The sequence below is a fragment of the Pollicipes pollicipes genome, unplaced genomic scaffold (assembly GCF_011947565.3).
Source record: "Pollicipes pollicipes isolate AB1234 unplaced genomic scaffold, Ppol_2.1 Scaffold_2555;HRSCAF=2994_pilon_pilon_pilon, whole genome shotgun sequence".
In the NCBI taxonomy this organism is placed as follows: Eukaryota; Metazoa; Arthropoda; class Thecostraca; order Pollicipedomorpha; family Pollicipedidae; genus Pollicipes; species Pollicipes pollicipes.
This window is the reverse complement of record NW_023596136.1, coordinates 43,704,170-43,726,306: the sequence shown is the minus strand read 5'-3', so window position 1 is coordinate 43,726,306 and position 22,137 is coordinate 43,704,170. Positions and strand designations below refer to the sequence as shown.

Here is a 22,137-nt window from a genome sequence, read left to right as displayed (position 1 = left end):
CTCTGACATCGAGCGCTGATGTGATCCGTTTATTTTGCTGTCGACATGTACCGCTGACGAGTAACGAGGTGGCGTTTTAGCACCCCTGCATCGGATCAGCACAGTTCGGCTGCACATTTCACTGGCGACCGCCGAACAGAGGTCTTTTATGAGTAGGACAATGCAAAGAAATGTGTATTCTTACTGCATGACAATGGCCACAAATGCTTTCACAACTGACGCAGATGCCCGGCGGTCTGGTTCCTCATGTTTTCCTCCCTACGGACGCCACTAAAAGAGGTCATGGTAAAAAGGCACCCACACCATCCACGTGGTGCAGGTGTGTCTGGTGCTCATTCGCACGTATTCGTGACGGAGCGACTGATAGGTCATGTTTGCAGCCGTGTTCTAGGATGCCCAGTGTTGGTGGTGACAGTCCACATATATGCAAGCACGGGATTCGTTACATGGAGCGGCCACATGTATGAACCGCACCTACGTATCGGGCAGTTCACGCCAACCCAGATATCCTTGGCCGGGTAACGTGGATGGTGCATCGCTTTCTGCCGCCATTGTAATCACATGCATGATTTACATCCAACCAAAGGGTAGCGATGTCTCAAGCTTCATAAACCATTTATAACACAATGTATGCCTGACCATTTTTTGGATACACATACCCATTTGCATAGCGTGAGGCATTGTTCAACGTACCGCAGAGTATTTTGCACTCGTAAATAAAATGTGTATGTGAAATGTGTCACTTTACACACGCCCCGCTGCAGGTGATGAGGTGCTTGCAGGTACTTGTAATGGATGGCGCCTCACCGAGTAAGCAGTCCACTGATGAATTTTTAACTTGGCTTGGCTCTTGGCCATTGAGCGGCTGTTCGACCGCTGCCAGCAGCTGTCGACACGTCCTGTAGTCCGCGACCCGCATCATCGGACGGAAAAGCGGCGCCATTGTTCGCAAAAATTGTCCATCACTGTCGCAGCGCGTGCCGAGAGACCATCACTAGAGTGCGGACAAAGGAGAGCCGGAATACCGGAACCGAAACATCATTATTATGCGCTATTGTTCACAAAGTTCGCACTGCTATGCACTTGTCACCATTGTTATTGTTTCTACCGAGCAATCGATGGCCGTACTGACTTTGGTAATATTAAATGAGTGACCTTTATGTGACGCAGCGCCGTAATAAGCCGTTTGTTACCTCCTCACGCTCGTCAATGTCATATTGCTTGAACAAAGTCATGATGCGAGCTTTTTTTGTAAAAAGGAAAGAAATGCACGCCGTCACGCTACTTTTACGAAGCGCCGGCGACTGCACTGACCATATTGGCGCTCAGGGGCATGAACCGGAATTCGAACCTGCTCCCACGGAGTCCGTCCGAAGAGGTTGGCGCGTCTGATTCCCACGTGGTCGGGCCCGGGTCATCACCCCATGTCACGTGCGCATGCACTGAACGCGTGCGCAACATAATGCCCGCTCGTCGGCTGGAAAGGTCAAGGGTCAACGCACGTCGTGCCACTATACACACAACTGGCATCCCGCCTGTGTCTGCTGCTGTTACAAATCAAGCGTGGCTCAATTCGCCCAAGTGCTTACTCTTCACACCAATAAGCCTGCGCTTCTTCCAGCCAGTCTCCGCTAGCCTAAGCTAGCTAGCTAGCTTAGCTGCTAGCCTCCGCTAGCTAGCTGCGATTTGTTATTGAGCAGGAAAAATAGCCTTCTCTAGACGCAACAAAACCACATCTCCCGCACAGTCGTCATTTGCACTTTCTACCCTTTCCGGCTGCCTTTCCAATTAAGCATCCGGTTGCCTTTCGTAGAGTGTCCTGGCTTCGGTGATCTGGACCTGAAATAACTTAACACGCCGGCTCAATGTCTTGCACTTGGGTGGGGGTCAATTTAACCCCCTTAGATCTCAGAGACTAGGACAGGAAGGGACACAAAATTTACAGGATAGACCGACCTTACGTGAGCTCGATTATGCCAAAATATGAGGTTCCTAGATCATGAGCTTGGGGTCCTGTTAGGTCAAACAAGGTCAAAATCCAGATAGCGGTCTCGAGTGCCGCCAAACCTCCGCATGCAGACGCCGTGAAACTGGAAAAAGGCGAAACTACCTGTTCTGAGCAAAATGTCAATAATGCTAGTGACCTTGTTTTACCTTTATGAGGTCAAGGTGACCAAGCACCTACGAGTTTGCCCTTGTTTTGTCATTCGCATACGCACCTGGGATTATGCCATGCGGTAGGCTCCTAACAACAAAATGATAACCTGGGTAACTTTAGGACAGTGGCCGGCCCTGATCCTTAAAAGTCAATGGAACATGTTTGTTACGATCCCTAGCATCAATGAATTTGAAATGATCACCAACAACTGTGCCGTAAAGCCAAGCTCTTGAGTAAAAAGGTAAAGCAGGTAAGTTTTGACTCCGGTCTGACCTTCGTGTCTGACTCTAGGTTGCGTAAGCTGTTAAGTGCATTTGCGATGAACGTTGTGCATGGGACAGTAGTAACAGCCTTATTTCTCGGAGAAAAAAAAACAAGAAAATGGAAATATAGATTCGTCGACATTTCGGCAGCATGCCTTTAACGAAAAGAATAGCAGACCCCCGCTGTTCGTTTGGATAAAGACACGTTAGCCAAAATATCAACACATCTATATCTCCATCCTTCTGGCTTTTTTCCAAAGAATAAGGCTATTAGTACTATCTTGTCTGACTCTAGGTCAATGTAATTGATTGTACTTATAAATATAATTGGCTTTTTACTTCAGAAATTGTCTCCGACGCGTATGGCTTCGTCTCACACTCAGCTGTTCTAATCTAATACTTCACATCACAAGCTCTGCTGTACAGTTCTCTACAAATATGCAACGTTTGGCGCGGCTTTGAGGCATGTCATGCATGTCATGTCATTTTGGAAAAAAACTTTTTGGAGGGATCAATTTAACACCCACTCTGGCGCGTGTTAAGAACAAAGCCCTCATTTCCATGCCACCTGTTCGGCGTGATTGCGTTCTTCTGTGAAGCAACCCTCATTTTTTTCTTCTAGGAGATGGTATCCAAATTTAAGCGTTAGCTTTTGCACTTTTCCCCAGAAATGCCTGGATCGAAGATTTACAACAAGTGTGTGTTGTTGATCAGCTTCTACCGACATTGACGAAATCCACAGATCAAGTTGATCCGAATCGCCATTTGAAGTGCTCGCGGTGTCGTGGTTGCTTATGGAGTTGACCGCTGTCAGCGGGCCGCTCTGGGGCGCAGTGGGGCTCCGCTCTGGGGCGCAGTGGGGTACGCTCTGGGACGCAGTGGGGCTTCACTCTGGGGCGCAGCGGGGTTCCGTTCTGGGCCACAGCGGGGCTCCGCTCCGTCGCTGGCGGGTGCGACAGTCAGCAGTGTGCGCACATTGGTCAGCCCTGCCCACCGACGCAGCTGTATCGGCCAGCCCTGTCAGGGGGCTGGCGGTGGGGTGTGCAGTTGGCTGCTGGAGACCGAGCGGTTAGCAACGAACCAGTGAGGTGGCCGTGGTCGGCGCCCATTCCCCTCCCCTCCCCCCCCCCCCCCCCCCCCCCTCCATCCCCGTCCCATCAGGGGTCGGCAGTCAAAGCACATCATGGAAGGATGCTTTTCCTGGCGTCTTTTTTACTGATGTGGTGGTGTAAAAGAAGCAATTTAAACTGATAACGCTGCATTGGAGGGGGCTTTGCTCCCATCAATGGCACGCAGCCTCCGAATGTGACTTTGGTAGTCGCTGTAGTGATAAACCATTATCTCCCAAAAGACGGGTCATCCCTCTAAATTCAAAGCTCACCTCTCTTAAGTGGACAGCCGGGTACAATTCATTCAGATTGCTAGAGGAAATAGACTATCTAATCATACTTTGTGCAGGAGTTTCAAGTCAAGTAGCTGCTGAAGATTTTCCCGAGGACCGGCAACTGCCCCTCCCCCCTTCCCCCTCTCCGCAGCGACACGCTAGAGTGACAACACCTGCAGAAGTGTCAGCACTCTCCAGCCGCGCACGCAGGGGCTGCTTTCACTCTGCCTCGGCAGTGATCAGAGCAAGGTTGATCTCCGACAGGCGGTGTGATGCTGCTGACGTCAGCCAGGTGAAGAATGCTCCCGGGCGGTGCGCTGGCGCTGCTCCCGATGATGCTGCTCACTGGCGACGCTCTGCTCTCCAGAGGTAGGCCCAGCCACTGCGGCTGAAACCGCACGATAGCAGGTCATCAGGTAAAAACGCTGGCTCGGGTTTGACTTGTACATTATTGCTATGACGGGTTTTAATGATGACAGATAGCACACAAAAGAGTTATGCGTGCTCAAAGTTCTTTAAGAAGCCATCTTCTTTGAGCTGATCTAGTTTACTGGCCTTGGCAGGTCAAAACTTTGAAATTATACAGAAAATACCAAATTAATGGGTAAAGAGACTAAAAAAACTTGTGTTGCTGCGAGCGCTCATCTTTGAGCTGTGCTCGAAAAACGAAAAGGGAAAGAGAAGTCCCCCCTCGCCGGCCGGACGCAATACGTTTCATTGCTATGGCTCGACGCAAGATGCCGTCGTTGGGTTCCATTGTCATTTTACTTGGCGTCGCCCTGAGAAACCGAGTTGTGGTGATCGATGTCGGGTTGATGTTATGCTGCTTCAGACGCTGTTGAACGTTTATGGCCCGGGGAATAAAGGGTGTAAGTTGATGCGCGCGATTATTAAAGGCTGCAATGGCAGCCCGGCTGACAGATATGACGCAGTAAACATGTACCGCACGTAACGCAGCACTCGCGTTGGGCACGCTGAGCGCGGCTAGTGTTGTTTTGGTGGTCATTGTCGGGTGATTATCACTATCGGTTTAGTCGGCTCATGTCAATTGTCAGGTTTTTTGTAACTGTCCAATCGATTAGTCATGTCGAAGTGAAGGTCGGTTCATTTCAAAGGTTGTTCCGAATGTGGACGGCTAATGACTCGGTGACGTTTTTGAGGATTGATATTGAACCGGTTAGTTTTCAATTTCCGATAAAACGTCGTGAAAATCATTAACTTGCTGCTCTCTTTACAACATGAAACACCGCTTAAAAATATCAAAACACCCAGACGATAGCACAAACCTAGGCCTGAGTTAGCAAGGCATATTGATCATTTAACGAAAAACAAGCAATGGAAAAGAACAGAGATCCTGAAAAAAACAGATAATAGTCCAGCTAATTGGGGATGAACGTGGAGCTTTAAAAGTCTGGACCAGCTCTAAAAGCACTAGCTCTAAAAAAAACCAGCTCAGTCAGTCGCACTTAACTGAGCATGGCATTGCAGTTGGTTTTTGTTGTTTCCTTCGCCTGTGAAACCATTCCTGGAAAAACTCTTAAAGCTGATGTCATTTTTAACTTTTATTTTTAACATCCTGCTTTTACTAAGACTTCGAAGGGTTGGAAGTTGGCAAACTCAGCGTTGGGAGGCCAACTTGACATGGGGGAGGGGGAGGCAGCGCCCTGCCCAGAAGAATACAAATGGTCTCCCGTGCAAAAGAGCATGATTTCGTTTTGAACTCAGTTGCTGCATCAGATAATTCTTAATCGAAGTTTTTCACGCAAAGATATCGGTTACTCAGTTGTGTACAGCTTAACAGAGTTTGGTCACCACACAGCGCCGTTTGGAAACTGTTTTGTAAAAACCTAACTAAGGTTGAAATGAATCCAAAACTAAGCGCGTGTTTATTAGTGTCTCTTGTCATATTTAACATCCCAATGTAGAACCGATATATGCATGTTGAATCCAGTTGATATGATGGAGATATGGACCTAGCTAATAGTTGATGCATCTAACTGCATACTTAAGAGTCGGCTTGAGGTGATTGCTATTTAAACTGAAATAAATTACCGGAAGACCTTTCAAGTGCTTTGCATAGATCTGTACACGAGCCGGAGATGGGTCGATTTTCGCTTGAACATGCGATGCTAGTCACTGATCAATGGACATGCCGGTTGCACTCAATTGTTTTTGTCCACGAGTTCATGCAGTGTAAATAAATGTGTGTTAATTTGCTCTTTCACGTTTGGGAACTGGGTCCATGGCTTGATGTGGCTTTTCGGATTAGATTTAAATAAATTAGATTCTTCCGAATCCCACGTATCCGAATCCCCTGTTCTAGGGCATACGCTATGCACCAGCACCCTTCTGCCTACTTAACTGATACTTGGTAATTCCTGATGCAGTCTCAAGTTGTATTCGGATCGGATCCCAAGGAACACGGTCCCCATTTGTATTTGTTTTGGTAGTATCTACATCCTGATGCCAGTCAATCTGTCGCCCCCCTCCCCCCTCCCCTGCTCGTCCTGCTGTCACCACCCTGCTGCAACCGAAATTTCACAGGGAATGCTATTTAAAAGTTTGAAAGAGTTTAACACATTCTACACGTTCCACGCATGTGCAAAACTCAGTATTTTGAGCACTTAATCAACAGATTCATAGTAGCTTTTATGGGCAGTGGCGGGGATCTCAGTGTATTTACAAAGTTTGCATTTTCCTACAAGTTTCGAGATACTTGACACATTTAATTTACTCACACAACTGACAAATGTTTGCAGCACGTTTGATGCATCCGATTTATTTGATACATTCACCACAAATCTCTCGAATCCGAGTGCAAAAATGTCAACATTTTTGAACCTCTCAAGTCGGGTGCAAATTCTTAGAGCCTTGCAGCGATGTCAACGCTTGTTTTGCTGCGGATTGAATTCTTGCTGAAAAAAACTGTCGCCAACAGCCTAACGTGATACCATGTGACATGACATAGCAAAAAGGTCGCCAGTTATGTTTGCCAACAAGGGTCATGATAAAGATATACCTTTTGTCGCCGACTTCATCAAGCAAGTCGTCACCACGACGTTTTGCCACTCATGGAGCCTTGTATGTGTATCAAATGAATGTCTTGCGATTTGCTGGCAACTATATGCGAGGTATCGCAAATGCATCGAACAAGTAAAGTAGCGGATTAGCTTTTTGTTAGTGCAAGCGCGTAACGGGTTAAATTTCAACATTTGCAGCCTCGTAACATGCTAACTTTTAACTCGCGCAGCCTCGTAACGGGCCAACTTTTAGCTCGTGAGGTCTCGTAAAAGGCCAACTCTAATTCGTGCAGGCTGATGACGGGATAGGTTTTAACCCGTGTATCAGTTATGTGTAATTCTGGCCTGCTGTGGCCATATCTTGTCATTGTTTGCATCTAAGGTTGGTAGGCGAGCTGGTACTTTTGTTATTCCAGCATGCATCCGGCAGCAGCAGTATATCTTCAACTCTGGTACGTCCGCCTGAAATGACCGAAATAGCGCTGCAGTTGGGGACAAGGCGCGAAAGTTGCAATGTTTCAGTCGACCAGAATTTACTGGAGTTGGAGATCTGTTCTCTGGATATAAAATTGTGTGCTCTGTCTAGAAAATCAAATTAGGACAGCTTCCCGGTTGATGCCCAATCTCTTAATACACTTTTTGGCTGAGTGTACACCTTCACCGATTCTCCTAAAATTAGACTTGAAGTTTACACAAAATACTATTGTAACCAACTCCATTCCTAGCTCAAATCAAAAGTTAACCACCGCGTCCAGTAAACCAGAGATATGGATTTGATTCCCCGCGGTGCATGCCTTTCCTGCCAGGGTGAGACGCAGGCGACGCCATTGCCTCAGCAGCGGCATTTGTCGGAAAGCCCCAATGACTCACTCAACTTCAGTCAAAATCGCATTCTTGAACCTAATCCCCGAACAAGATGAGCGAGGAATAACATTTCACGGGTGGGTTGGGTTCACGCTGCAGGTAGGTTGTTTGTCCGGGGGTCTTCCGCTGAGGAAGCACGAGCCGCGGTCGTAGTACTGATCCGCCCAATCGGCCGCCGGCCACCGCCCTCGCCACTGAACGGCGGCAGGGACGGCCCAGCCGTGGCTTGGCGCCGTTACCCCAGTAGAAGCCCTGGTTGGAAGCGGAGCAGATCCGGTCACGCAGGGGCTAATCGTTACGAGCAAAACTGAACGCTCTACAAGGCAATCGGTTGTGGGTTATAACTCACTCGTTGCAGTGCCCGACGTTTTACTGCCTGGCCACTCGTCAGCCACCAGAAGGCATGGGTTGTGCCGCCCATATGCAGCAGTGATGGCAATGGAATTGCTCATGTTTTTTTTTATTATTTCTCTAGCGGGTGGGATGGTGTAGAATTTGGAGTGGACAGTTCCGACCAACAGCTCGTGCTATTTATGTTAAAATTTGTTGCACAATATTTGTTGGCAAGCTTTTAAGCACTTGTGTGTACAAATATATATATATATATATATATATATATATATATATATGCATATATATGCATATATTCATATTGCTCTTTGCATTAATCGTGCGGTTAGAAAAGCAGCCAGATGGCAGGCGATCATGTTTTGCCTACCAAAATATAATGCAGAAGACTTGAGCATAAACTTGCATGCAACTGCTTTAAGCCTGGTGCTTTGCTTCGGAAAAAGCTGTTGCAGTACTGACCTGTAAATATCTTCAGCCGTCGAAACGTAGTCGCTAGCCTGTGTTGCGAATCACCTTCCATGCTCGCCCTTGCGTGTCGCGCGTATTTGCGTGCTTGCCGCCGTCCGTCCTTCTGTGCTCGCCCCCCCCCCCCCCCCTCCCCTCCACCCTCCACATATCGTGCCTTTTCCCACGAATGCCGCCGTGCGCCTTTCCATACTCCCCCCGCGTGTTGTGCGTCGTTTCACGCTTGCCGGAGCGTGTCGTGCGTCTTTTTCCGCGCTCACCACCACATGTGCGTCGTACAGCCGGCCCGCCGCGTGCCACCAGGCGAGTTCGGCGACGAGCTGGGCCTGCTGCACGGCCGCAGGAGGACGCAGTGGGATGGCGCCGCACTGGCGGCAGCGCGGCGTCGTCTGCACAACAGCACACTCAGCGTGGCCACCATACAGGTACGGCGGGCTCTGGGGCGGGCCCGGCGGGACGTCGCCGGAGGTGGCAGTGGGGGCCAAGCACCGTGGAAACCTCACAGATGTACGACAAACCCATTATGGCCTGGTAAAATATCAGACATATGGAAAATCATCTTCTACCGCTGGGTGTCACAAAGGTAATCAGGGGATGCATGTGTGGGTGTCCACAGACACCGCAAAATGATTGCAGGGCGATGTCTATGATGTGGCTCTCTAGCGCCCTGGCTATGGCTCTCCATTCTGCAGTATGAAGTGTGCAGTGCATGCCATGAATCAGCTTTACTGCGCCGAGTTGACAGGAGAAGACTTGCGACTAAACGCCCAGCCATGCGATTATAGATGGATCTATTTGCATTGTTTTCGAACGTAATGTATCTTGTCCATATTTATCCTTGCTTCATATTCTACAACATCAACGTAACGAACTTCCCGCTTCACTTTGGTGGTTGCGCACGTCTGCTACGTATGTTTTAACTCCCTTTTACCCTTTTCAGCGGCCACCGCTAACAATTCTGGAAGTAAACCCAGACGGAAAAATCGTAGGGTACCGAGGCTTTTGCTTCGAAATGTTGACCACTTTAATGAGAAAATACAATTTTAAGTAAGTGAAACGGCTTGAGTTAATTAACAGATGTGTCGTCTCTTTCGAAACATACATCATTGCATGCAGCGACTTGAGGAAAGATTTTCAACTTGATGCCATTTGTTGCACCTGCACCACTAAAACCATTCATGCGTCGACTGCGTCACTTTGTGCCAGCATATTCTGTACACACAGAACGCTGGGTGCTAGCCCCGTGGCCGCAATATCGCCATTGTTTCAGTTTTCGGGTATGTCAAATGCCATCGCATCATAGATCGTCTCACGCTTTCACACCCTCGCCGCTCTCACCCCTGACAAATGTGAGGTGCAGGATGGTCGCATCAACTTGGTTCTGAACGACACATGTACTCTTTCAGAATAGACCTTGTTCTGCCGTACGACGGAAACTGGGGTAGTCTTCTGCCAAACAATACTTGGAACGGAATGGTTGGGATGGTCAACAGAACGGTGAGCCGGTGATGTGAAATGACCATAAGAGCGCCACCAAGCAGCGAGGAGCAATGCTTGACAAGTCACTGTTTGACAAGATAACTCTGAATAGATCTGCAAGTAGCTGTCTGAAATAGACGAGTCCCATCAGCCTTGAACACATCGATTCCAGAGAATAGCTTTCAGCAGGCGCAATTATAGCAATGCTCGTCTGGTTTGTAATTACTGATGACCATTTCTTGCTACTTCAGCTTGAGGAGAATATGATCGTTATTTTGTTATGTTATTGGCAAAAATTGTTATTGTGATTATTATCATGTCATTTCGTTCTGACCTATTTTGAGTTCTGAGCTTTCTTGTCATGAGTCTTATTTTGCCGATTCAAAACACGACAGGCATATCTACTTCACGTGGGTTGATGTTTCAGGTTTAACTTTCCAGTGTTGCCAGCATACTAAGTGTAAGATTGGGATGGTGGAACTCCGAGTATCAAACTGTGTCATGTAATTCTCTTACACCAGCTCTTTGCACATCAAAATGTCACACGCTCCATGATACATGCTACACGCTACATGCTACATGCTACATGACCACGAGCCGTAGGGGCTTTTGGCTCACTGCTGTGCAGAAACGGCGCGCGATGGTAATCAGCCGCGAAACGGTGTTTTGTCAGTTACTATCACTCATACAACTGGCAGTTAAACGGTGCTCCGTACCATTGTTATTTATGATGATGCTATGACGCATGCAGGCCATTTCCTCATTCATGTCAGCTCTCTTCTGTTAGCAGTTCATACGCCAGGCTCATTAATCGTTAACTGCCTACGCTATAAACCGATTCGTGTTTCAGTCGCATATTGAAGGGGTTACGCTGACCAATGTCATGTCAACCCGCGTGTAACCAGTGTCGGCCGGCGAAGTCGACCTCGGATGACACAAGACCCTGAATCCTTCTGGCCTGTTCAGGAGGTTGACATGGCGGTGTCGGGCTTCACCATCTCCCACATCCGGGAACAGGGCATCGACTTCACGACAGCCTTCCACGAGGAAACCACGGCCATCCTCCTGCCGGCGCCGCAGCCAGAGAGCAAGTTGTTCGCGCTGGTCCAGCCCTTCCCGTGGCAGGTGCGACGACATACGACGCCCGCGCCGCGTGGCGCGAAATCGCGTGTTGCGAGGTGAAGGTGACCTGCTGGCTCGTAGGATGTCAAATCATGTGACGCCGGAAATACGGCGATAACGTTTAGTTGTCTTTGACATAGTCTTATGGAGATGCAAATGAGGCTGATAGATGGTTTCACTTTCCAAGATGCGTACAAATTCCAGCTGTTTTTAGTGACATTAAAAGCTATTCTGAGATCGCACCCTGAAAAACGACCGTCAATTATAACCGGACGCTACGCAGCAGCCGCGGCTATTTGCTTGGTGGTGACACTGGCGCTGCGTGGTGGTTAAAGGACGCAAATGGCGATTTTCGCAAATAATAGTGAGCCTTGCACGATCAAAGCCAGTTCACATATGTGCCGTGTACGGAAAAGTCAGTTCAGAGTTTCCCAAGCATTTTTCTTCACGCGGCGCTTCTCCAGCCACGGCTTACATCGCGGCGGTAACTGCTGGACCCCGATTCATTTTCTCATAGCTCAGGCAAATGGGCGGCGAATTCCGCACCAAGTCTCGTGCGTTTCTAATGCCACGACTTGCTCAGCATTAGTCGAGTATCGGCAAAACGTCGTTGGAAATGAATAAATCAATGGTACCATCAGTTCGAAGCAAACATCATTCATTATTTGCGTAAATGAGGCAGTATTGTTGCTCGTCCAATCACATGTCATCCAGCGGATAACGTTCTTCCGCTTTGGCCCGCACGGCTGTACTAGGTCCCGTCACCATTCATTTGTCTTATCTATCGAGCCTGTTGCCTGCTGCTAGCCAAAGGCACGGTTTTTTTAAACTTTTATGACATCATTATCACCCTCCGAGATGATCTCGAAGAGCATGGTTGCTTGCAGCTTATTCGTTGCTTCAGGTAACAGTGTTCGCCTCGGTCATCTCATCGGGCACCAATGACGTCTGTAAAAAAGCACTTTTCCCTCTATCGATGCCGCATTCATGTTAGCTGTGCGCAACATGAACCGTTAGGCGTATCCCATGGGACAGGCGTGTGGCGCGTGGATGCAGCACAGCCGGTTGAGTTCAGGTCTGTTCACACGCTTCAGGAAGTTCGATCGGCAAATTTGACTTACGAGGAAAAGGCGCCTGGTTGGGGCGAATATGTACATTCACGACACCTTGGATGGTAAAATAAAAAGAAAAAGGTGACTTGCTGGATAAGCAAGCCGGTGCTTTGTGTATAAATGCCTGGTCTTAAAGTTATATCATTGTGACGGCCTATTTTAGGTCAAACAAGGTTTAAGATTTAAAGATTTATACGCACAAGAACACACGGTTTTTTAAATCGGTCTCGTGAAAGGTCCTTGCACCGACTTTGCGCAGGCTAAACGACAATGAAACACATTTCGAGTTGTCAGTTATCCCTGGCCATCGAAATCTTTAAATGTGGATACAAATTCACGAAATATTTTAGATAGCATTTGACGGTACTTCAAAGTAAAGGCTAACTCCGAATTACTGGGAATGACCCACGTAACCCGAATGCGCGGGATATGTAAATTGTTTTTAATGTTATAATGTTCTGGAATGGTACTCAGCAACAGTGACGCTGCTGGAAGAGTGATGGGGATAAGATGGAGGATGCAGGGAGAGTCATAAACATATGTCCGTTTTCTAGTTCTTTTTTTTTGAAACGCATTCTCAGATTTGCGCAAAAGTATGTCAGAATAAATAAAGTTATTAAAAAACATCGATAGCTTGGATACCCATATCAATACCAGGAGCTCAAGAGCTTTTTTACCTATACCAAGCAGAACATATACTCACTGTTTGATTTGATATACGGATTCGTCAAACTGCGTAAGTTTGCACCTACATGTTTGTTCCCGTAGCCCAGTTGGCAAGAGCGTCTACGTTCTAATCCACCCATCCGTGGTTGTTGGGTTCGTGTCGTTTTACGCGCTCGCTATTCGTATTTGACATACATGGCCCGCGACCAGTGGCAGCGGCCGGTGGCAGCGACCGCGTTAAAGCTCAGGTAACGCCAGAGGGCAGAACGGGCCGTGCCGAGCACTGCGGCACGCTACACCTTCGCCTCAAATTCTGCCGTTGACCTGGAATTACGTGATCGGATGTTGGGAACCAAGGCTCACACAAGCACTGGTTAGCGTGAGTTCTGACTCCCGAAATTCATCTATTCAAAAGCTTCGATTACAACTTTGAAAAAAATGTTCTTGCATCTCAGACCAAGGACGAAGGGCAAAGACCCTCGCGTTAAAGGAAGTGTTACACATTTATTTTGGATTTTGAACTGAACTCGCCATCTTGAAGGCCTTTCGTTTACAATCACACTCGATGTTCACAATCCTGCCCTTCTTAAGACCTAAGCCCCTCTAGTTTCTGAGCTACACGCCCTGAACTGAAATCGCCATCTTGAAGGCCTTTCGTTTGCAATCACAATCAATGTTCACAATCCTGCCCTTCTTAAGACCTAAACCCCTCTAGTTTCTGAGTTATACGCCCGTGACAGTGGGAAAAAGTGTAACAAGGAGAGTATTTCAAAGTCGCCTTGGGCTTCATGACTTCATAATACCGTCATTTAAATCCTGCCATTCCATTAGCCATGAGGTGATCAAGGTAACAAAAATAAACGGCCGTCAATTGGCTCACCACCAATACTGTGCAAGGTACGCTGGCGTAATCAAACGATGACGCCTTGGGGAGCACATTAACTCAACAGAGAATTTTGCTGTGTAGGGGAGTCTTTTCCACTTAAAAAGCATGTCGATACTAATAAGTGTACTTATTTCATCATGTCTCATGCATGCTCCAATATTTTCACATGTGAAACATCCCCTTTAAGCTTTCCAGTGAACATACCATGCTTAAAAAGTAAACCAGCATCTAGAGACCGTCTCACATGTTGGCAATTGGGCGAGTCGGTGTACATAAAGAATAATCAGGCTGATCTCCCATCATCGTGGTTTTTTTAGGAGCTATTTTCAGCCATGTGTGAAAGGCTTCTGGCTGCCAGCAGGTGAGGATTTCTCACTGCAGTTGGCTCCCGCCTTTGTTGCAGGTCTGGGTTGCAGTTGGTGTCACTGTGACGTGCATCACGCCCCTGCTGTATCTTCTAGACCGCGTGAACCCGTACGCCCCGAAACTCTACCCACACGATCACGGTGCGAAATCGACTTACTCACAGATGCAGTGGTTCATCTTCGCCGGAATTATTGGACAAGGTAAGACCGGCTTTTAGGCCCCTCACTTTCAGTCTCCATATAAGTTAATTGGTCTTACAATGTGTACCCTACCGCAAAATTTGTAATTTTCCATTTAAGTGTGGGGAATGAAGAAGAGAAAGGTGTTTTAAAAAAAAACCTTTACCATTGCAGGTGATGACCGGTAGAAGAAAATCAGAAAAATGCAATAATGTGCGTCTGATCAGGCACTGAATTACCAGCCCTGCTACTATTCATCTCAGTGATGGTTTGCTCTGACGTCATTTCTTCGATCAACGTCACGGCCACGCAGATCTCTTTCGACTCCAGATGTCTACATAATTGACCTGCCACCGCAAACAGCGGTACTGTAAAAACACTCAGGATTTACCTAAATCGCCGTGGCATGAGCCCTGGTGTGGTCAGATGTTCTTTGTTGCCCGGTGCCTGGCAACCAGCCTTCGTTGCCAGGCGGTCACAGCATCCCGGCCAACATGGCGTCTCGCGTGCTGCTCTCGTTTTGGTGGCTGGCCGCCATCACTCTTATGGCCTGCTACACTGGTAAGCACGCACGGGTTAGCCGGAGGCGTATCAGATGTCACGCCGTGACATGTCAGGCGCCGACAAAGGGGACTTGTCTCGTTTCACTGCATTGTTACCTCAGCCCATCTTCCGCTCCCTCTTGAGTGACCGCCAAAGCTGGCTCCTGCTACGCTGTCCGAACGGCTTCCGCGGTAAACGCCGTAAGCGCCTGAGACTAGGAACTGCGACGGAAATGGACAAAGTGAGATGCATAGTAAAAGACGACAAACAGCTGGATCCCTTGCACGCTACCTGATTATCAATCATCTATACTGTGTTAACGTTGCGAGCATATGGCCGCTAGGCAGTTCTAAACGTGAGGGAATATTTTCGACCATTATATATCGAGTCCAGAATATCATTTATTGTATGACGCTAATTGGTGTGTCGAGAGCTACTTTTAGACCAATGGCGGCATGTTTGACTGCTGCAGAATGCCAGCGCATTCATTCAATGCATCATCGCATCATCAAGTCATTCATCAATGCATTCATTGCTGCATCAGTGCTGCCGGTTTGTGTCGCACGATTGCTTAAGAAGCCTGACCTCAGGTGGGTTCCCAGGCACCCTGATCGCCTTCCTGACGGTGCCCAGCGTGGCCGACTCGATCAAGTCTCTGGAAGAGCTGGCTGGGCAGGACGAGATCAAGTGGACCTACCGCATCTACTCGGCCATGGACAACCTCTTCCATGTCGGTGCCCTTCGCAGACATCCGGAGTGGTGCTGGAACACGAGCCTGTCGTTTAGCACCCGCAGGTCGCCTGGCATTGCAGCGTATCTCCAGTCAGGGCGCCTTAAGGCAATTTCACACTGCTCATGACAGCACTTCCTGCTCACGTGATGCACTTCCGTTCTGAGAGGACTGACATTTGTGTCGCCATTTGGTCATGCGTTGCGAGGTGACATACCAACAAACACGTGTTTGCCTACTATTGTTCGAGTCTTAATAGCGGCAGAGCTTGAAGGTGTGCTTTCATGCTCAATATAATGCCCGAGCTCGAGTTTAAGCGGAAGCCCCGCTTGGCTATCACCGTCTATTACCGCCTATCATCGTCAGCGGCCGTCTGTTTATCATGTTCACGCGAGGTTCGCCATGTGTGCCGTGCACGCTCAGTGGCGCTCGCCTCCGGTGCCTATACATGACTAGCTCCAGCAGCGGTGCCAGGTGCCCTCAGCGCCTGAGCGACGGTGACCCGCTACACACCCCGGGCCAAGTCCCACTAAGCGCTCCAGAACCGTCAGCATCACCAGCGATAACCCACTACAACCCCCGGCTGGGCTTCACTGAACGCTGAGTTGTTCCCTGGCAGACGTCAGAGGCGACGCGAGGTGACCCACTACACCCCCGGCCGGGCCCCACTGAACGCTGAGTGTTCCCTGGTAGACGTCAAAGCCGACGGGTGATGACCCGCTACACCCCCGGCCGAGCCCCACTGAACGCAGACCATCGCCCGGCAGACGTCCGGCTCGTCCGCCTACACCCGGATAGCCTCTAAGTACACGGACGCCAAGGTGACCACCGACTACGCCGGCGTCGACAAGGTGCTCACCGGACAGTGGGCCTTCATCAAGGTGACGGCTCCAGCGAAAGGTTGCAGTCGGCCGTACCGCACTGAAAGTGCAGTCATTTTCGCCTGCTAGATACCTTTATGGCCATTTCTACACAAAAGGGCTGGGCTGCTCGTGAAGTTTTTCATTAAGGTATAAAGCTAAGCTAGTAATTGCTCACGCCGCGGATCTACATTCAGTTGTTGTGTTGGCTCTTCCGAAATATGTTTGCCTGTGAAGCATGACGAACTACCGATAGCGTCGTTTATGTCTCCTTGTCAGGCCTACGCTGGCCTGAGTCATGCAATAAAGGGTTCTTATCGCCGTACGTACGCAATAGCGCCTCCGCTTCCGTAAGACATGATTTCGATCCAAATCGTTCTTTGGGCACGTGATTGTCGATAAATGTTTCAGGTAAGGCGGCAGTATGATCGTGGATGTGTCGGTTATAGTGTGGGCAACAGCGCACTTGGGCTACAAGCGGGAACATATTTAGCTGAGGGAGAAGAGCAAAAATATCCACGCTAAATACCTTCAAGTTCACATGTATTCGATCCAAGATGCGAGATTTTCATGTCCTTCCCTGGGGAAACTCAGGCCACCTCCTTGCTTGCAAGAAGATCGCATCGGCTGCGTTCCCAGCAGCAGTCAGCAGCAGCATTCCCAGACTTTAGTCACCCGCCTTTTATTGCGCGTTTACGTCCCAAAACATGGATTTTCTGCGCCGGCTTATTGTTGTCGGCTTCGAAGCACAATGGGTCGTGGGAGCCGCACCTCAAGCTGACATTAACGTCCAATCAGCCTGACGTGTCGGTGGTGCTGTGGACTGCGCGGTCGTGCGAGGCGCCCCCGCCGCCCGCGTGACGCCTGACCGTTACGGCCCGCTCGTCGGCAGGAGCGGTCGTTTCTGGACTTCGCACTGGACGAGGACTTTCGACGCACGGGACGTTGCCGTTTACAAGTGGCCGAGCGCGACTTCTATACGGTCGGCTTCGGCTGGGTCCTGCAGACGGGCAGCCCACTGAAGGAGCTGTTCGATATGGAGTGAGCGCTGCATGATGGTGATGGTGATGGTGATCATGATCGTGATCGTGACTGTGATCGTAATTGTGAACATGATCGTGATCGTGATCGTGATCGTAATCGTGATCGCGATGGCGATCGTAATCGTAATCATGAACGTGATCGTGATCGTAATTATGATCGTGATTGTGATCGTGATCGTAATTATGATCGTGATTGTGATCGTGATCGTGAACATGATCGTGATGGTGATGGTGATGGTGATAGTAATGGTAATGGTGACGGTGGTGGTGATCGTGATGGTGATGGTGATGGTGATGGTGATGGTGATGGTGACTGTGATCGTGATGGTGATCGTGATGGTGATCGTGATCGTGAACGTGAACGTGATCGTGATCGTGGATGTGACTGTGATTTCCCGACCGGCGCAGTTGGGTGGTTTAACGATAGCTGGCTGCTATCACCAGGCAGATCACGTAAATCACTGCTGGTCATAAATGTGCAATTCACACATTCCGGAGCGTATGCCTGTCATCTTTCCGTCTGGCTGTCCTTGTCTATAGCGAGATGCTTAACATAAACGGCTGTTCGGATTGTCACGAAATTTACGCATACCACGGGTTCAAATTGCGTAACGACAAACGGCATATATTCAAGCCCGTTCGACGCCGATGTTGGTCACAGCACGTGCAAGACGGGGCCGTGTTTTGCCATTTAGGGGCGGTACTCTTTCCGTGTACACAGGCGTTTGGACGTTGGGCCCTTGAGTGTCATGGCACCATCACTTTTCCAGAATGCGGAGCATTAACCCTTCGAAAACGCATGTAAAGGACCGACTCCAAAATCAGTGTTGACATGCCGCGTTCTGAGACGTTCCTCCGAATATGTTTGTATATACGGAAAAAACAAGTTGTGCAAAGACCAGATGTCGAAAATATGCCGCGCAGCTCCAACAATGATGCATATAGCATCCACACCCGCATGGGATCGCCAATTAATGCAGACATTGCAAGATGAAGACACATTGCAAGGCTCGTGCAACGCTGGGCATATCGTGTCCATGCGCAGGGGATTGCCAAATGACACAGGCGTTGAAAGCTTAGCAAAAGTAATCTAGACACAATGTGCACCCTTGAGATGAGAATCAAGGCTATTTTGACTAGAGGCAGTACAATGTTGGCGTCACTGGCCTTGTTGGCTGCCAACCCGTCCCAGCCCGGTTCTTCAAACAGCGAACCAAGTGGGATCTACAACAAAACAATTTCTGCTCGATGTCCCGGGTGCGCGGAGCAGCGTTGCACGGGAAATGTGTCCGAGTCAGATCTGAGAGCTGGACAATTATTGACAGCTGGTAGCCAGGGATGTAGCGAAGGAGGAAGAGCACGGAGTCATGGCCACCTGAGCCGAGCGGTTTGCAATATATACTTGGCGATCTTGTAGGAATTCGGTGCGAATGTTCACGGGTTTCAGAGCTCTTGGAGAGACTGAGTTTAGACAAGATTGAGATCTACTTCACGTTGTTGGAACAAGAGTCAACGTTACGTCGGGGGCACTCTCGGCGGCCGCCAGCGCCCGTGCCTCCGCCGCCAGTCGCACCTCAGTGTCCGCGCGCCGGCCACGCTCTGAGAAACGCCCCTGACGCAGGTTTTTGCGGATGAGCGAGACGGGCCTGCTCAACAAGTGGAAGACCATGTTCTGGCCTAAGTCGTCCAACTGCAGCACGGGCCTCATCTTCACTGACGTGGGCATCCAGCCGCTCGCGCTGGCCGACCTGGTCTCCACGTTCCTGCTGTACGCCGCCGGCATCCTGTTGGCGCTGGTCGTCCTGCTGGTCGAGCTCGTCACGCGGCGGTGTCATCGGCGGCGCGCCGTGGTCTCCGCTGTCCAGAAGCTCGCAGCTCACCCAGGGGACACTCTGTAGGGAGTGGGGAGGCTGCGCAGCACAGTCAGTGTCGCTGCGCCCTAACAGAGTGTCCTGACTTGACCTCAGGTCACATTGAGTATTAGGTCACTCTTAGCGCCCTGGACCTGCAGTGGACCAGCGGGGAATAGTTCACTCGGGTTTGCGCTATGTAATAGGTGCCGTTAGGCACAAGGATCATGTAGCTACATTGCATAGACGAGCACAGTCACAATACTAGTACAAACGTCTACGGGGCCGGACTGCGGCGACGCCCGGGGAGGGGAACTAAAAGCGCAACAAATCGTATATTTTGTTCGCCCGGTATGCGACGCTGACCGCTTGTTGTGTCACAGGAAGTAGAGGAATAACTGAACCGCTAGTGTCTCACTGTGGCAATTATGGTAGCCACTGCGGAGAGAAATGGTGCCTGAGACTGTGTGATGACTGTATGAACTGTAGCGAACGAACTGCATGATGCGGTGTTCAGCATAGCACAGCACACAATAAGTCACGTGAGAAATCAAACATACACACAAGAGAAACGTGAAAGAACGAGAGAGGGATAGACCGAAACTGACATTTTTTACTGGCCGTAGTGTTTGCACGCAATATACCATGGGTATCACTGAGAGGTAACCAGATCAGATTTTTCATCCGCAACCCGGGGACCCCTTAACTGGCGCAGAAAGATTCTGCTCACAGCTCAACGCCAGGCTTTTCCGAGACATCCTGTAATGGTAAGGAGCGTTACCAGATGGACACACTCCTTCCGCCGACCGCTGTAGCACGCCTTCGTCCGGCTTCCGTGCGGGGGAGCGGCCGGCTCCGTGGCGCCAGAGCCGGCCTGCGGGCCGTTTCCGGCCCGTATGGTTCCGGTGCGGCCGCTGGTGAGCGGTCGCAGGAAGAGACCCGATAGCAACGGCGCGCCACAGGAAGCAGCAGCCGGCTGTGCCACCCCCGCGGCTCACAAACTCACAAGCTCATGGTGTCCAACTCGGCAGCAAGTGGCAAGCACACTGGCTTCGGAGTGTGCCACTTGCCACTGCCACTTGCCTGTGGTGGGCAGGCATCCCGGTATTCAGAGGCCTACGGCTTGTGAGCATGTTGGAGGCGCGCATAGCGGTACGTGTAAGAATAGCGCTCGTGTTTGCAGTTGTGTCTGCTCGAGATCCTTCCACGGAGTGGCTTTTCGGGTATTCGGTTGGTTGCAATGCTGGGCTAGGTTTTGTTACACTCACTCACTTGCTACAATTCGTTATTAACACATAAAAGCACCAAATATACTATAGCATGCGAACGAAGTCGAACAATGAATACAATAAATGCCCTTAATTAATAACATTAGAATCTGCCATACCCAAAACACATATACCAAGATAAATGAATACAAATTTTAAGCACATGGGATCTGCAATGACATGCAGAGATCACACATATATGACGCATGTACATATACACATATCTGACGTACAATCATACATCTCACCGGTATGAGCTTAAAACCAAGGCAAGTGGAACAATATTTGTGTTTGAAATGCGAGTTTCCAATACCTCAGCTGAACACATGGTGGTGGTCGGAGGCAGGCGGCTCCAAGTTGCCACGGCACGATAAGGAAGGGCTCGCTTGGTGGCTTTCAACCCGCACCTGGAGCGGATGGAGGAATACTGGCACGGAGGAGCGCGTCTCTCTTAATGAGAGGAACGTGGATTGGAAGAAGATTGGTCAGCTGGGGACGACTGCTAGCATCTCAGCGCTTTGAATGATTTCAGCATGTCCCTCTGTTACAGCAATTCATCAATCTGTGCTCAGCCTAGATACTCCAGAATCGGTGTTACACGCTAACTGTGTGTCATACCAGAGACAGTCCTGGCGGCGGAATTTAGAGTTGTTTTTTATAATTTTCTGCGCCTGGCGCTGGCACTTGGTCGTGCCACTCCATACACATAGGCAGTATGATATGGCTGTGAAAACGCCGGCTTCCATAACAATTTTCACCAGATCAGGTGTAAAGTAATGCCTAAGGCGGTGCAGATCGCGATTCATATGTTATAATTCCGATGCATTTTGAACGATATTGTCGGCGTGCTTCTCCCACGGAGGAGTCGAGTCCCTGATCATACATGGGGTCTCCAGCTATCGCACAGCGGAAATGGCAGCCCTTTTAAAATTGTTTTGAGTCTATGAGAACGAAGCCAATTTTATCTTCATTCATTTTCAAACTTTGCGCTAAACGAAGCCTGAAGTCCGCAAACCCATATTTCCAAACGACAATTTAATGTGTCGGGACTCTGCTGGTTGGGAGAAGCGCGGCCCAGGAGCTGGGTGTCATCTGCATGTGAGTTTATGCGCCCATATTACAGGTGACTGGGCGGGTGCTTGCTGAATATGGTGAATAAAAGCGGACCGGCCATGGATCCGTAGGACATTCCTTGGGTTATCGGAAGGTTCGGCAGGCTCCCATGCACCACCTGTCTCTGACCACTCAAATAAGTTTTGAACCAACCAGGGTTGGATATGCCACCTGCACCACCTGCCACCTTCCTGCACCACCTGCCACCTTCCCGCACAATTTAACAAAAGATCACGAAATGAGTTGGAAATGGCAACGTTCCATCTCGCTCTTTTCCCTCCATTATGTTGCTAACACCACCTAAATGCAGCGCCCGAAGGGAAGTGTCGCTTCATCATCGGAAGTCCGCATCTCCAAGCCCGAGTGCACGAGGCCCAGACGGATTTGAGAGCCGCGACGTCCACGTGTGCGGGCG

The 22,137-nt window shown here is 49.5% G+C and overlaps 1 protein-coding gene across 1 annotated transcript; it reads left to right on the top strand.

Moving 5' to 3' along the window:
• The first annotated feature begins 3,476 nt into the window (after window positions 1–3,476).
• Window positions 3,477–19,731, top strand: LOC119101649 (glutamate receptor ionotropic, delta-2). The gene is made up of 13 exons (XM_037225062.1): window positions 3,477–3,489; window positions 4,070–4,174; window positions 8,809–8,930; window positions 9,446–9,552; window positions 9,912–10,002; window positions 10,951–11,109; window positions 14,174–14,336; window positions 14,787–14,876; window positions 15,461–15,588; window positions 16,356–16,469; window positions 17,341–17,489; window positions 19,113–19,304; window positions 19,725–19,731. The coding sequence occupies exons 2-13, from the start codon at window positions 4,105–4,107 to the stop codon at window positions 19,729–19,731; spliced, it is 1,392 nt and encodes a 463-aa protein (XP_037080957.1). The 5' UTR covers window positions 3,477–3,489; window positions 4,070–4,104.
• The last annotated feature ends 2,406 nt before the right edge of the window (window positions 19,732–22,137 follow it).